The sequence below is a fragment of the Oryza sativa genome, chromosome 10 (assembly GCF_034140825.1).
Source record: "Oryza sativa Japonica Group chromosome 10, ASM3414082v1".
Lineage (NCBI taxonomy): Eukaryota > Viridiplantae > Streptophyta > Magnoliopsida > Poales > Poaceae > Oryza > Oryza sativa.
The window spans coordinates 4,497,870-4,514,400 of NC_089044.1; the positions used below are offsets into that span (position 1 = coordinate 4,497,870).

The following is a 16,531-nucleotide window of genomic DNA, read 5'->3' on the forward strand; positions in this document are numbered from 1 at the left end:
GGTGCTTGACGAACCTCCTGCACTACGGTGTCGCGCTCCGCGTGAGGAACTCCGCGGCCATCAGGCTGCCTTTGCTGTGGGTCACCGGGATGACCGGCTTGCCGCCGTTCTTCCTGCTGGCGTGCTCGACGAGACACCTCAGGTCGGCGGTGTAGGCATCGAACGCCATGGCGGGCATGCCCGGTGGCGCCGCCACGTACCGGGAGTCGTAGGGGGCGCCGAAGAGGTTCTCTCCTTCTTTGTAGCTGATTCTTCCCAGTGCCTCTGCCTGTTGGGATACGCGTAGGCTACGATAGCATAAATCAAAATTTTCTACCGCGTAAACCAGGAACCATGCAAGTATTAGATCATAGATCGTTACCACTCGACGCGCTGTGCAGCGGAAAAAGATGCTGAGAAGTCGAAGGAACTCTCGCGAAGTAGCGCGCATCGATGTAGAGGAAGTAGTCGATCGCACCGGCTCGACTTTCTCCTCCTCATGCGTTCTTCTCGCCGTACTCCCACGCTGGTCAGCACCGCAAACCAGCGGCGCCTCTACCGGTATCCACACGTACAGGGACGGAACGCCACGCGCAGATGTGCTAGCACCCACGCGCGGCTAGGGTTTTGCTCGGGGAGGGAAGTGACGGCTAAGGTTTCTCACGTGATGCAATGCCTCCACCGGTCACACCCCTCACGAATATATAGGATCCATCACTCGGGCCTCCAAGGCCCGTAGGACTCCTATTCGGATCCCAATCCGAATTAAGCTCATATTGTATCTCTATCTAATTCCCTTATTCTGGCCCATTAAGCGTGCGACCCTGTAGGTTCATATATACTGGGCTGTAACCCGAAGACTCCTTTTCGGTCCAGCGTTAACAGCGGCCCCTAGCAGAACGTATTGACCCACCGGGCATCCATAAAGATCATATCGGCTGAACCTCTAGTGTATACTTGTATGAACCCCTTTGCCTCACGATATAGATTAAGCTCAAGGCTTGCCATCCTCTAATAGCTCAATCATTCACTCGAACTTGTTGATAGATTATATAACTTGTGATTGACTCCTCAATCACCTTTGGCATGGCCATGCACTTCTGTAATCTACAACATCGAGGGGCACAGAGATATCTGTCTATAGGAGGGGCAAATCCCACCTTGATTATTCATATCCCACTACATGTTTCATAGCATACCCGAAAACTACTTTTATAACTACCCAATTACGGAGTAGCGTTTTGCAGTCCCTAAGTAAGCTACTATACATGTTGAGAACCATGATAATCTCAGGTCTAAGGATTCAACACCAACACTCAATAAGATCACTGATGACACAACACATATGGCTCTTGCAGTGTCTCATGTTGGGTCTATCCAACAACATGTTCACCAACATGTGTCCACATTATTAATTTGGTATCTCTAAACCATGATCCATGAGATATGATTATCAATTAATACATGTGCGGATCATATAAACATATTTGTTCCACATATAATATTTGATCAGGGATCCTTTAGAAATAGTAACAAACAACATAAAGAGTCTCATGAAAGAATCACATATTCATTAACCAATAAGGAGTTATCTATTTTAAGGAACAATGTCGGATAAATATGTAAACATAGTATATGATACAATCATCTCTATGATTGCCTTTAGGGCATATCACTAACACTGCCATCTTCTTGAAACAATGGCTCCTGACAGGATTTGCAGTTCAATCCAAAAAAAATTGAGGCTGAGGATTTGATGAAAAAAAATAAGCATACATGAATTCAGTTATACATAAAACTTCTTGTTTGAAAAAATGCACATGTAGTTTCTCGAGAACCCTAAATTTTCTCATATTTTTTTCATACTACTTACCATTACTACTAGCTATTTCTTCATTCCATATTGATTATTGTATAAGTTTTTTTTCTACCAAGACCAAAAAAGAATTGACTATCATGTATTTTAATTAATGTAAGTATGTAGTGAGGAAGAATCAAGAAAAATACATACTTTGACTCTCCATATGCATAAGAAACGATCGAGTGCTTTAGTTCTCCTAAAAACCTACATGCATGCATAAACACAATAATGCTGCATATCAAATAAGGTACAAGGGTCTATATGGTGATCAATTTAAACATTTTGACTTTTGATTATATAATGATCGATCAATATGAAATGGATATGAAATGGAGGAAGTACTTAGAACAGTTTTAATAACAGCGCCGACTGATGGCTCCAAAAACATACCAACCTGACATACAACAACATGCTACTAGCTTTATTTTTTAATCGTGCTATTCTCTTGTTCCAACGCTGCATGTTGCTCTCCTATTTTTCTACTAGCTGTTGTGAGGGGTGGAGTTACAGGCAATCATCGGGGTGATGTTTTTTGCCGATGTCTAGTACCCCTCTTATTTTACAAGCTATGACCCTAGTGAAGAGTTAAACTAGACCCTGGTGACATCATTGATTGTTCCATCAAAGCTCAACTGCTACTATAGGAATGATACTAGCAAGCAGCAAATAGAAAATGAACTAGCACTTATGATTATACGATGGCCCAATATACATATATGATTTGATATTTGGGCCCATAAATAAGGCCGGAAGACACTACTCCATAAATTCCCTGGTTGCATCATCATATTCCTCGTTGTCTTTGCATCGGCATCGCACGTCCTGACATCATATTTCGTTTTATTTCCAGCATAATGGAAGGCAAAGAATTAGTGTTTTTGATAATTTTTGATGCATTTGGTGTATTTTACATATTAATAATATATATGTTTTAATAATTTTATCGACATAAACTGTAATAGGCAAGATGTAACACTACTACAACAGGAGTTGGTTTTATTTTGATAATTTTGTCTCGTATTTTGTAGTCTCTTATCATTAATTACAAGTTGTAATAATTATGTAGTTTTATTTCCAATTTACTGTTGGATTCCAACCAGCCATATGACATTTTTTACAAAATTTTGATAAATTTCGATCAAATCTTGTGATCACTAATCATAGTAATTTTTGTTGGTCGAGGCCAGGCCTCACCCTGTCCTCTCTTAATTAGCTCCGTCACTTATTCCATATATAACTGATAATTCCACTTAGATTGTGACATATTAATGTCGACATGTACAAATCTAGGAAAAGTGAAATTTTACAAAGGTTTTCTTTCCAGACAGAAACATTAACATTTGGAGTATATCATAAGATTTTGTCAATTTTCAAAACTGAACTTTGAGTAACTTTTCAGATGCTTATCTAAATAAAACAAAAAAAAAGGTATGCACATGTTTGTCTTACATTGGTTCAATATTGTTGACGTTTTGAACGAAGTTAAACAATTGTAGCTTTGACTATTACTAGCTTATAACTTTTAGAACATTAAATTTCAAGACACATGTGTAGATTAGTCCAAAACATTCTTTAATAAAACTAAAATATTTAAAAGCTTTTATATATATTATAATAGACAATAATATATAATTGAAGATGTCATTACTAGAAAAATTATTTCCCCAGGTGGCCAAAAATCATTTTCTAGGCGGGGGAGGCCCGTCTGTATGCATAAGTCTGTGAAAATAGATGATTTTTACAGGCAGGTCATTGCTGGCATCTCCATATTTGCAGGCACCGTAGCCTCCCGCCTACGAATATATTTTGGCCGAAAAAAAAAAACTCACCACCACCCCCACCCCCCACCCTACCCATCTCCGTCCGCGCAGCCGCCGCAGCCATCCCACCTCTTGCCGTTGCAGGGGCGCCGGCGCCGCCATGGGCCACCACCACTGCCCTTCCCCCTCCCCCTCCGGCCAGATCTGGGAGGGAGGGAGGGAGGGGAACCGCCTCTACCACCGCTTGGAGCTGTGCCACCACCGTCGTGTGGGAGGGAGGGGAGAGAATTTAGCCGCGCTGGGGTGGGGTATGCCACCACCCTCCCCCCTCGCTCCGGCCGGATTCGGGAGGAGGGAGGGGAGTCGCTGCTGCTATCGCCCTTCCCCCTACCCCCTTCAGTCAGATCTAGGAGGGAGGGGACGGGAGGGAAGCCACGCCGGTGGTGGGGTGACGCCGCCGCAATCGCCGCCCTCCCCCACCCTCCGGTCGGATCTAGGAGGAGGGCAGGGGAGCTGCCACCACCACCACCCTCCCCCCCCCCTTTGGCCGGATCTGGGAGGGAGGGGAGGGAAGCCGCACCGGGATGGAGCCGCTGCCACCACCGCGGTATCTGCCATTGCTACCACCGGCAGGGACAGAGGGAAGGAGAGGTGGGAGGGGAGGGGACCGTCGGGAAGAGAGGGAAGGAGAGGACGCAGGGAGGAATTGAAGGAGAGGGACTTAGGCAATTTTGACTAGGTAGGTGGTCATTTTTATGATGCTTAATCTTTTTGCTGGCGGAACTCTTAAGGTACCACCTGCGAAAATAGATTTTCGTAGGTTGATCGTTTAAGAGGTCTGCTTGCAAAAATAAAGATATGACCACCTAAAGATATTTTTGCAGGCGGACCTCTTAAGAGATCCGTCTGCGAAAATCTATTTTCGTAGGTGGACGACGATCTTGCCCACGGTTGTCATTTTTATTTAGCTCTGAGAGGCCTACCCACCTGGATAAAAATGCTATCATTTGGAAAAATGGTTTATTTAGTAGTGTGTATTTTGGAGACCGCACCGTTTTCCAAACGTAAGAAATAATGTACTGGAGGAGGGTATAGATTTAATTATGTCTTATATAAGCTTGGATTATTTGTACCGAAGAGAGTATTTTTGTAGTGATTTTTCTATAAATTTGTCAAATATAATAATTATAGTGTAATTACATTATAACTTGTATGTAAATACAACATAACATATATATATATATATATATATATATATATATATATATGCAACTTTCGTATAATTATAAACCATTAGATATTCTTTCACGATTCGTGCAAGCAAGGAAGGAAACAATCACAAAAACGCATAGGAGAGGGGATTTGGGCATGTGACCACCGCTTCATGGAAATAGTATGTTATCATGTGAGTTTCTAAACTTACATATGAAAATTATATAATAGTTACATGCAAATAGCTATACAATTGCAAGGCGATTGTATAATTTTAAATCGACAAACGTATAGGTAGTCCCATTTATAAACATGAAGATCTAGGATTTAAGATGGTACGTACACGGGGATGGATTCAGCATGGGCGCACGTACCATATTAAGAGAAGGGGAGAGGGGAGGGGAAAAGAAAATGAAGAGAAGGAAGAGTAGGGAGGCTAGACCGCTGGAGGAATAAAAAAGAAGATAAGCCCCCTCCATTCTATTTCTAGCCTGTACGTACATGTTTTTTCTCTTAAAAAATAGCTTTAACTTTAAGTTTGGACCACCATATCTTCCGCTGTGCGGCATCTCGTGAATGACAAACCTATATAAATACTCCCTCTCCGTTTCAGGTTATAAAATGTTTTGACTTTGTCAAAATAAAACTACTCTAAGTTTGATTAAATTTGTAGAAAAAAGTTGTAATATTTTTTATCCAAAACTAATATATTATAAGAATTTATTCAACTAGGAAGGTAACCCGCGCATTCGCGCGGGTATGCGTCGTATGCTAAGTTTAATATACTTATATGAGTGAAATATTAAACGGAGAACATCTGCCACTATTTCTCCATAAATTATTTTCATCAACATTAATTGTTTTATAATTTCTAACCTATTAGTTTATATTATATTATATTTAAGTAATATCTACAAGCAATTATTTATTATTTATGATCTTATTTGAAAATAAGGTAGACTTATTGTTTTAAAATGAAAATTGAGGGCTAGTTTTTTTCTCGGAATTTCTAAGATTTTTTCTATTTTTTTAGAGCGTTATGTGGCAGCTTGAGAGCGTTTTTAGAGTGCCGCAAATTATTTAAAATATTATCATAACATTAATTATTATATGTCGGCCTTATGTGTTTTGATGTATTTATAAACATAGGCACCAATAGTTTAATTCATTTAATTAAAGGAATCTGACTGGATAACAAATTAAAAAACATTGATCGGATAGTTTATATTTATATATTGCAGATAACATTAATTATTATATGTCGGCCTCATATGTGTTGTGAGGTATATATAAACATAGGCACCAATAGTTTAATTCCTTTAATTAAAGGAATCCGACTGGATAACAAATTAAAAAACATTGATCGGATAGTTTATATTTATATATCATAGAAGATCTAGTTTAATTGTGCATATTTACGTAGATTTATAGTAATATATTTTATTTTATTTTTAAATAGTGCCATAAGTTTTTTTTCAATGGCACTACGTACGTGTGTAACATTTTTTTTTACTTTATCGCTTTTATCATAAGTCCTTACGTGGCTTTCCTTTTTCTGGCCAACTGGATAACAAAATTTTAAAATAATTTCACGATAGAATGTTTAAAGAGCATTGATTAGATATTTTATATTTATATTGTATTTTAACTGTGTATATTTCCGTAAATTTATAGTAGTATATATTACTTGTAAATAAAAAATTATATTTTATAGAACATCGATTTTTTTCTTCAATGGCATGTTACTTATGTTTATTTTTCTTTATGTTACGTATGTTTTTTTTTATTGCTCTTATCGTAATTACGTACATGATGTTATTTTCTTCTTGTGAGAGCAGTAGGTAAGCTTATACGTTTTTTTTTTCAGTTGTACGTACTATTTATGTTTCTCTAATCAATTTTATAATCATACTTATGTTTCGTATGTATGGAGTCCTTTCGTACATATGGAATTCTTTTTCCGACCCACATGAAGGTATTAATTTTTTAAATAGTATATTTAATCTAATGATCTAAAATATAGAGTCCACCAATTTAAGTGAAAATCGACGGTGAGATTGAACGTGCCATGTGGCGGCTTATGAGCGTTTGTAGGATACCACATGGTGGTTTAGGAGCGTTTGTAGGAAGTTTAATAGACTTTTAGTTTATAATAATAGATAGATAGAAGATTATGGATTTAATGATGTTGTAAATATTACTATTTTTTTCAATAGAGTTAGTCAGACTTAGAGTAGTTTAACTTTATCCAAAGTTAAAACGTCTTGTAATCTGAAAGAGAGGGAGCAGCTAATTACGATAGTCAGCATGCATCACATGCGTTTGCATCACAGTACGTCGCTACTAGAAAAAGCATTTTTCTTAACGTGAGGACCTTATTTTCACAGACGGACGTGACCCTTAGAGCCAAATGACAGCCTACAAAAATATAAATCGGGGTAAAATTTGATGCCCGCTTGCGGAAGGCACCTGCGAAAATCATTTTCGCAGGCGCCGCTTAAGTGGTCCGCCTGCGAAAATAGACTTGAATATAAATAGATTTGCGGGCCCTAATTTCTTTCTAAGTCCTCACACCTCTCCTCCCTTCCTCACCAGCCTCTCTCCTCCCCTCTCCTCTCCTCCTCTCCCCTCCCCTCACTTCTACTCTCCCCAGCGGCGACCGCGGGCGGTGACGGCAGAGGGCGGCAACGGCGAGGAGGCGCGGCTGAAGTCCGGGCGGCGGCGGCGCGGGCCGGGCGGCGGTAGCAGTTCCCCTCCCCCCTCCCTCCTAGATCTGGCCAGAGGAGGGAGGGGGAGGCCGGCGGCGGCGGCAACGGCGTGGAGCGGCAGTAGAGTGGGCTGGGCGGCGGCAGCGGCTCCCCTCCCCCTTCCCTCTTAGATCTGGCCGGAGGAGGGAGGGGGAGGCCGGCGGGGTTGACGGCGGCAGCTCCCCTCCCACCTCCCTCCCAGATCTGGCCGGAGGAGGGAGGAGGGAGGCCGGTAGGGGCGACGGCGGCGACGACGGCGCGGGGCATCCTCATCGTCCTTGCCATCCTCGTCGGCATCATCGCGCTCATCGTCTACCTCGTCCTCCGCCCCACCCACCCTCGCTTCTACCTCCAGGGCGCCACCCTTCGCCAACTCGACCTCTCCAACTCCTCCTCCACCGCCGGCGCGGGGCGGCACGCGGCAGCCGGCGGCATCTCCCCTCCCTCCCTCCCTCGCAGATCTGGCCGGAGGAGGGAGGGGGGAGGCCGGCGGGGGCGGCGGCGGTGACGAAGGTGCGGGACGGCGGTGAAGACGACACGCGGGGCGACAATGGCATGGAGCGCGGCGGCGGCGACGATGACGACGGCGGCGGCTCCCCTCCCCTCTCAGATCCGGCCGGGGGAGGGCGGCGGCGGTGAGCCGCGTGCGGCGATTTTTGTTTGTTCGTTTTTTTGCATTTTCTCTGGCGGGCCGTTGCGCCGACTGCGAAAATCGATCGATGATTTTCGCAGTCGTTATGATGCAGGCGAACCTCCCTCCCGCCTGCGAAGATTAGTTTTCTAGTAGTGCGTACACCGTAATCGCCCACGTATATCACGTAGCAAAATTAGTCAAAAGTGCAGAGTGTATGACAATAATAATGTTGTACACGTACGACATGGCCGGCGGCTCACCTTTCCGGATCCGAGGGATCATCGTCGGAGCCGAAGCCGCGGGTGGTGCCGAACGACACGACGCGGGTCCAGACGCGGGCGACGTTGCGGTAGTCGGCGACGGCGCGGTCGTACACCACCCGCAGCTGGTCCGCGTAGCACAGCGCCACCGCGGGGTCGCCCAGTGCAGTGCTGTTCTTCCATAGCCGGAACCACCGTCGTCGTCCCTTCCCCTTCCCCGCGGCCGCAGCGCCGCCGCAGCTCGCCGGCGCCCATGGCGATGGCTCGTAGTGCTCGGTGAGCTCCGCGTCGAGCTGGCTACAGCCGTTCCCTGGCAGCAGCACGATGGGGTGGAGATCGACGGCGGCATCGTGGAGCGGCAGGAGGGCGCTGCCGTTGACTACGGGGCACATGAGAGCTGGAAGAACGGGGCACATGAGAGCTGGAGGAGCAGGAGGAGGAATGGCAGTGCGTCCATTGTGGCGGGCAGATAGCTGGCTAGCTTGGTTGGTTTGTTTGGGGCGAGATGAGACGATATGTATATGCAAGTGGCACTCTAGGTATTGCATGCAGGAGCCGAGCAAACTTGCGTGTTATTGTGGGCTCGTACAGAGAGGTGCGTTGATTCACTGGTGGAGAAACCATCTTTGGTCGGTCGGCCGAAATCTACAATGGTCCCGGATTCATTTAAAACCGGGACTAAAGACGGTTGGCGGCTACAACGGACATATGTGATCACCAACGGTTGTAGAGATGTCAGACGTTGTCAGGGCCCCTTACCAACCGGGACTAAAGATCACGGCGATCTTTAGCCCTGGTTGGTAACACCAACCGGGACAAAAGATCCCCCCTTATATATGCCTTCTTCCTCCTCCAGCCCGAGAGCAAGCTTCAAAATTTCTCAAAGAAAGAGGGGAGGTCATGCCAAAATTTCTTGTAAAATTTTTTTAGTGATTATATACAAATCGGAGGTGTCTAAAAGGTTAGTCACTTCATCCTCCAATGTTTTTTTTGTTATTATATTACTTTTGGAGCGATGTTTCACACATTTTTTTTGTCTCCAAAACTTTGTTGTAAGTTGAAGAGAGAAAATTTGTGTGGAGAAGAAGAATATATAGAAATTTTATTTTCATAGTTTAAAATATGATGAAAATTAATCTTAAAAAATAGAAAACAAACTAAATTGAAAATTAAGAGAAGTATAACACTAATATTAGTTTAGAACTTCAAAAATTGTTAATAAGAATTGCTTGTCGAAAGAGTTTTTAATTATTTTATCATTACTATTTGACTGTCATTATTGTACCAAAATTTATTTATGTACGATTTTTTTTCATTTCATGTAGATGGATCGGCAATGGATGTACGCTGACCGGCGGTCCAAAGAGTTTATCGATGGCGTGCATTATTTTTTGAGAGTGGCCGAAGCTAACAAGCGTAACTGTTTTATTTGTTGTCCATGCAATAAGTGTAAGAACCAGAAGGAGTATTCTGCATCCAGGACTATTCATTTGCACTTGTTTGAGTCGGGGTTCATGCCAAGCTATAATTATTGGACATCCCACGGTGAGCAAGGGGTTGAAAAGGAAGAAGATGAAGCGGAGGACGAGAACATTCCTGACTGGGCTCAGTACGCTGGATTTGAAGGAAATCAAACGGGTGAGGTGGACAGGGTTGCTGGCGATAACAACGCTGCGGATGATCTTGGTCAGATGTTGCAGGACGCAAACGAGGACTGTGAAAGTGAAAAGGAGGCCCATAAATTGGAGCGGATATTAGAGGACCACAGAACGTCGTTGTACCCAGGTTACGAGAAGGGGCACAAAAAGTTGGATACCACTCTGGAGTTCTTACAATGGAAGGCAAAAAATAGTGTTAGTGACAAGGCATTTGGCGATTTATTGAAACTTGTCAAGAACATTCTTCCGGAGGAAAACAAATTGCCCGAGACAACGTACGAGGCTAAGAAGATAGTCTGCCCTCTAGGACTGGAAGTTCAGAAGATTCACGCATGTCCGAATGATTGTATGCCCTGTTTGTAAAGCACTATGATACAAGATTAGACGAGAGGATCTAGGTGAAGTTGACGGGCAGCCAACAAAGAAGAGAATTCCTGCTAAGGTGATGTGGTATTTCCCTATAATACCACGGCTAAGGCGTTTGTTCAGAAACAAGAGGAATGCTAGAATGATGCGTTGGCACGCTGAAGAACGTCAACAGGACAGGATGCTGAGACATCCCGCCGATGGTTTGCAGTGGCGAAACATCGACAGAAAATTTAAAGACTTTGGAAAGGACGCACGAAACATAAGGTTTGGTTTAAGTATGGATGGCATGAATCCTTTTGGAGAGATGAGCAGCGGCCATAGCACTTGGCCTGTTACGATGTATATCTACAACCTCCCCTCTTGGCTATGCATGAAGAGGAAGTACATAATGATGCCGATTATTATTCAAGGCCCCAAGCAACCTTGTAACGACATCGATGTGTACCTAAGACCACTGGTCGAAGATCTAAAACTGTTGTGGAAAAAGGAAGGTGTCCCCGTGTGGGACAAGGACAAATAGGAGGAGTTTAACCTACAAGCGCTGCTATTCGTAACCATCAACTATTGGCCTGCACTTAGCAACCTTTTCGGGCAGTCCAACAAGGGGTACAAGGCTTGCACTCACTGTATGGATGAAGCAGAAAGTACGTATCTTAAGCACTGTAGGTAGGTTGTGTACATTGGTTATCGTCGATTCCTTGCTGCAAACCACCCGGTACGGAAGAAAGGCAAGCACTTGGAACATAAGGCGGACCACTGTACAAAGCCTAAACATCGCAGCGGGAAAACAGTGTTTGCTATGGTTAAAGATCTTAAAGTAGTGTTTGGAAAGGGGCCTGGAAGCCACCCTATAGAGAGCGAAGATGGTCACGCGTTGATGTGGAAAAAGAACTCTATATTTTGAGAGTTATCCTATTGGGAATTCTTGGACGTCCGCCATGCAATCGACGTGATGCACCTCACTAAGAACCTTTGCGTAAACCTTCTTTGCTTCCTAGGTGTATATGGAAAGTCGAAAGATACACTGGAAGCATGTAATGATCTGAAGCATATGGAACAACGTGATGACCTTCACCCGGAACCAAAGGAGAAAGGAAGCCATTACTTGAGTTCAGCCAGCTACATTCTTAGCAAGGCAGAGAAGGAAAGTATGTTTGAATACTTGGAGAGCATAAAGGTACCGTCTGGATACTCCACGAATATAAAACGAATAATAAGCACGAAGGAGAAGAAGTTCACAAACCTAAAGTCTCATGACTGTCACGTGTTGATGACACAACTGCTACTAGTTGTAACAAGGGGTATCCTTCCAGACAATGTCCGGGCAACAATAACAAAGCTATGTGCTTTCATGAACGCTGTTGGCGGTATGGCATGAGGCCCTTCGACCAAACCTGCTGAAACCATGCGACCAGTGAGGATTCAAGCCCGAGACGTTAAGGTTAGTCAGGGCGAAGCCCCCCCATGGCAAAGACTATGGAACAAGGACGGCGGTGGCAGGGAATTGCGCGGGTACCTCGCCAAGCCAGAGGCCTCTTGGGCGAAGGATGTAGGGCGAAGAGTATATGCCGAAGGGAGATGACTTCGCGGTAGCAAGTTCGGCCCCGCGAGGACCGAAGAAGCCATCCTGGCCCATCAAGCCTAGGGGTTATTGGGCCGACGATCGCCTGACGGCCCATTAGGAGCCCATGAACCTTAATTACACTGTATACCCATGTAAATGTCCCTTTCATAAGGGCAACCATGTAAATTCCCCTGGATAACCAAAGCCCTAGTAGTAAAAACCCGTAATGAGGCTATAAATAGACTCATAGGGCCATGTAATACGGGGGGATCACAAGAAAAATTCTCAATTTAATACACTTTACTTCTTTTCCAACTACCGTTGAGTAACCACGTCTTTCGACGTATGCAGTTGTCGTTTCGACAATAGTCGGCGCCGAACGTGGGGACCTCCGAGCGAAACCACTAAGAGCGAATGCCACCGAAGAGGGTCGTGAAGGAGAAGGTTACAAGGCGAAAGGAAAGCGAAGCCGGGGGGGAGATGGCCGCCGAAGAGGGAGCAGAGCCTTTGCCGCCCATCACCGAAGATAGAGGAGCGTCGTCTGCCTCCGCACCTGCGCCATCACTACCGCCTTTGGCTCCTACCGCCTCTGGGCAGGTGCCGAACACGGCTGACATGGCAAAGGCAGCCGCGGCGGCAAGGGCACTTCAGTCCAGGGCGGAGATCCTTTCGACAAGCCAACTGCTGGTGCCCCAAGCCGCCCCGTCGCAGCCGACAGCGGCCTCGACTGCGCTCGCCGCTGTACAAGTCAACCCTGACCCTGAAACACAGGCCGAAGCCAACATGGAAGCCATGCGACAGAACATGACATGCCTCCAGGACATGCTTCGGCAGATGCAAGAACAGCAGCAAGCGTACGAGGCAGCGAGGCGGGCCAAGGCCGCTTCGACCCAATCCTCCAGTATTCGATGTGTTACGTCCAACCCAAGTCTATCCACAAGCACCGATCCAGCACCTTCCGCCACAAGCTACGCAAGTGCCAGTGTGCTTCGCCGGGCAGCCTTTGATTGCGGTAGTATATCCGGCCCCTCACGCGCAGCTGCAAGCTCAGCCGGTCGCTGCCCAAGCACACTCTCAGCCGCCTGGCCAAGTGTTACAAGCAATGGCAGAAGGGGCTTCGGCTCTGCAAGCGCAACTTCAAGCTCTCCTTCAACAACTTAGGCCCTGTTTCTTTCAGCTTGGGATTATTATAATCAGATTATTGGGAGTAAGCTGAAAGAAACAGACAACTTATTGAAGTAGCTTATTATAATCTGGAGCCCAGCTTATTATAATCTGATAAGCTCATTTAGGTGAGCTTTTTCCAGATTATTAGGTGAAAAATTACCCACCATGCTTAACTCCAGTGCAGGTCCAAAGCTCGCCTTCGAATGTATGAGCGTGCCAGTTGATTTGATCCTGCAATCAACAAGAAATAGAAGCAAAGAAACCGCAGTTAAATCTATAAATGATAGCCGATCGGCTAGGTGCCGATGACATATCATTTATCTTTGAGCCGATGTCATAGGTGAATCGATCGGCGGTTGTAAATAGGCAATAAAGAGCTAAATCTATTCGATCGGCTGTAGATATTAACAATATATAGTTCCTATACCGATATATACTTAAATCAAGTGACAGGGATAGATCAGTCGCCATGCCGAGACAGTATGAATCACTTAGATCGAAATATATATTGATAACAACCTTATATATCTTAATAGCATAGCCGATCAGATAGATCTAGCGTGTATCGGCTAATACTCCCATACTACTCTATATCAGGATACTAAAACAAGTAAAATATATCAAACAAGAGCCTAATATACTTAAATGCAGTAAGATCTTGACATAAAGGGCAGATTTAATGTATCATTGAAGCATATAGAGCAAATATAATTAAATCAGGTAAGATCGGCTGAAACTCCGATACTATTCTAATCGGCAACCAGGAGGCAGGCTAGAGATTGATATTCTAAGCACGACTTAATAGATCAAACTCAACTGATGCAGCACTAAGTATGAAAAGAAGAACAATATCTAGACAATCAAGCCGCTGGAAGTTTCATAGAATAGTAGATATCTTATATAATCTAGGTCAACGTCGCTATTTAACCTAATCGGCTGTCTTCTGTTGACAGATGTTAGCCGATTGTTGGTTAGATGACGATATTGTCGAAGATTATGTAAGATATATGGTAACTTGATGAATTACATAGACAAGATTAGAGTATCATAAAGATGGAAGCACTAATCCCGAGAACATAATCCATCATAACAAGTTTTACCTCTTGTTGAAGATCGAAACCGATGCAGCTCAACCCGAAAGCAAGAACTCATCGAAATAAAACTAAAGCAAAAAGGTGGCGATGCGCCGAGATTGTATTGAACGTGTGTGTTCAAAGTTACATAGGGCTCGGGTCTATTTATACCCGGGAATTACAAGATATGTCCATAACAGACACGACTACTATCTCTAACAAACTCTAAGATACCATAAGTCTTTGCGGCAGACTTTTGCCCAAGCGTATCTCTAAGGAAATTACATAAAACATCCTAATTAATAGATACAATTGCCTTCTCAGGACTCTATCCATGTGCAGCAATCACCTTGAAGCGCCTCAATTCAACCCGATATCATACATCAAGTTGTATTGTCGGAATCGGCTGCATCGGCTTACCTAGTCCGACTCAGACTCAGCCGATCCTAATCGTAGCTGATCTGGACTCCAGCCGATTCCTGCTCTGTTTCCGAACTCGATCTCTGCCTTCGACTTCGCTTCGATCTAATCTTCTTTCCCGATGCCGATATTACCAATTTTAGTTGTTAACACATGCCCCCCAAGTCCGGAATATTTGGTAATGTTTCGGATTTGCTGTAAATCGACTCCGAGCAAGTTTCGCACTTTGCCATTTTTCGACCGTTACTGCCGTGCTTTAAATACTAACCGTTACCGTCGAGAAGTCTCACACCGTCCTCCTCCGTTTTCACCGCTGAAACCAACTTTGTTCTCTCTCTCCGACGATCTCCCCGACGCATAAGGCGATCCCCAGGCGATTTCGTTCCTGACCAGATCTCCGCCCATGGCGATGTCGTCTTCCACCAGCCCTTCTACTGCGCCATCGGCCGAGTACACTGAGGTAAGTCCTCACCAGCTAGATCCCTTTACCTCGCATGAAATCGATTTCTCCTTTTCTCATCATGTTTTCTGCTACCCGATTCCTTTGGATTTGCAGCACCTTTCCAACCTAGTCGCGATTCCCAGCCTTTCACACAAAAACCACTATTTTCTTGGCCCAATCGGCAATCTCGTCCCCACTGATTTCATCATCAGTGAAACCAACCGGATCCCCTTTAGACTAGCCAACCCTAACCTGGGTCACTGGAAGAATACCTTCAAGTCTTGGCCATCTCTCGAAAAACCTACTCCTGATAAGAGCTGAACCACCTGGTACCAATGCGTATCGGCTAGTAAGAAAGTTCACTGGGATGAGATTGGAATCGGCCAAGCGCTCGCTCTCACCATAGCCAATTCTGCTAAGGATGAACCTCTGATGGTTGCCGCCACCTACTTCTTGTCCAACACCATCAATGCTTTCTTATTCAACCAAGAGCCGATGACTCCAAGTCTAATAGACATCACCATGATTACTGGATTAGATGTAACTTCATCGGCTAACCCTATGAGTATGAACGCCAAGAATCAATTTGACTTCAAGACCAAAAGCATAGGTGGCTGGTCTGGCTATGTGGCGGCATATATGGGCCAAGGGTCTGTTACCCCTCGAGAGCATGTAGCTTTCTTGGTCATGTGGCTGGAAAAGTTCCTCTTTTGTGGATCCAGTTGTGGCCCTACAACCAACTGGAAATTTGTGGCCGAAGCCTTTGAATCAAAGAAAGAATTTCCTGTGGGCAAAATCCTTCTCGGCTATCTGTACCAAATGTTGAACAATGCATCGGCTAAAATAGCCGTCAGCTCAATAGTTGGAGCAGGTGGACCATGGTGGCTGCTGCAAACTTGGTTAAACCTGATAGTCATGAAGGTTGTCAATCGGCCCTCTGTGACAGAAGCTGAATTCCCACTGCCAGAGCCGATTGCGGAAGACGACGGAGAAGAGCGCACCCATCGCAGATGCATGTCATATGGAGAATATGCATCCACACCAACCGATGCTGGAGCGAAGCTATCGGCTAAGCTACTCAAGGACTGGTTCTGCAGCTTCTACGAAGGTTTTAAGAAAGATGCACGAATCTGGTTTCCTTATGAAGACTCAGCAAACCTTGAACTTCCATCAGACTTTAGATTTGAAGACATTAATCATGAAAAATTCAAAAAATCCAGAGAAGTTCTTATAGCTGCAATCAGCCCATGCATCCTCCCTGTCGGCATTCACCAAGGGAGAAACATCCAAGTCTCCTACGAGTTTTATCACCCAATGAGCTCGGCCAGACAACTTGGATTGGGCCAACTCCCAATCGGCTTATTCTTTGTCGACAAGATTCAGTG

The 16,531-nt window shown here is 44.7% G+C and overlaps 1 protein-coding gene across 1 annotated transcript; it reads right to left on the bottom strand.

The window, feature by feature from the left end:
- Positions 1–22: 22 nt before the first annotated feature.
- Positions 23–8,869, bottom strand: LOC107276494 (lecithin-cholesterol acyltransferase-like 1). The gene is made up of 3 exons (XM_066304893.1): positions 8,454–8,869; positions 1,059–1,086; positions 23–268 (listed from the first exon to the last, which is right to left on the bottom strand). The coding sequence occupies exons 1-3, from the start codon at positions 8,867–8,869 to the stop codon at positions 23–25; spliced, it is 690 nt and encodes a 229-aa protein (XP_066160990.1).
- Positions 8,870–16,531: the final 7,662 nt, after the last annotated feature.

Coding starts and splice junctions, on each gene's coding strand:
- LOC107276494 (XM_066304893.1), bottom strand. CDS start 8,869: ATGTGCCCCGTTCTTCCAGCTCTCATGTGCCCCGTAGTCAACGGCAGC. Junction 1,087..8,453: donor GATCCCTCGGATCCGGAAAG/GTGAGCCGCCGG, acceptor TCGATGTTGTAG/ATTACAGAAGTGCATGGCCA. Junction 269..1,058: donor AGTGCATGGCCATGCCAAAG/GTGATTGAGGAG, acceptor GTATCCCAACAG/GCAGAGGCACTGGGAAGAAT.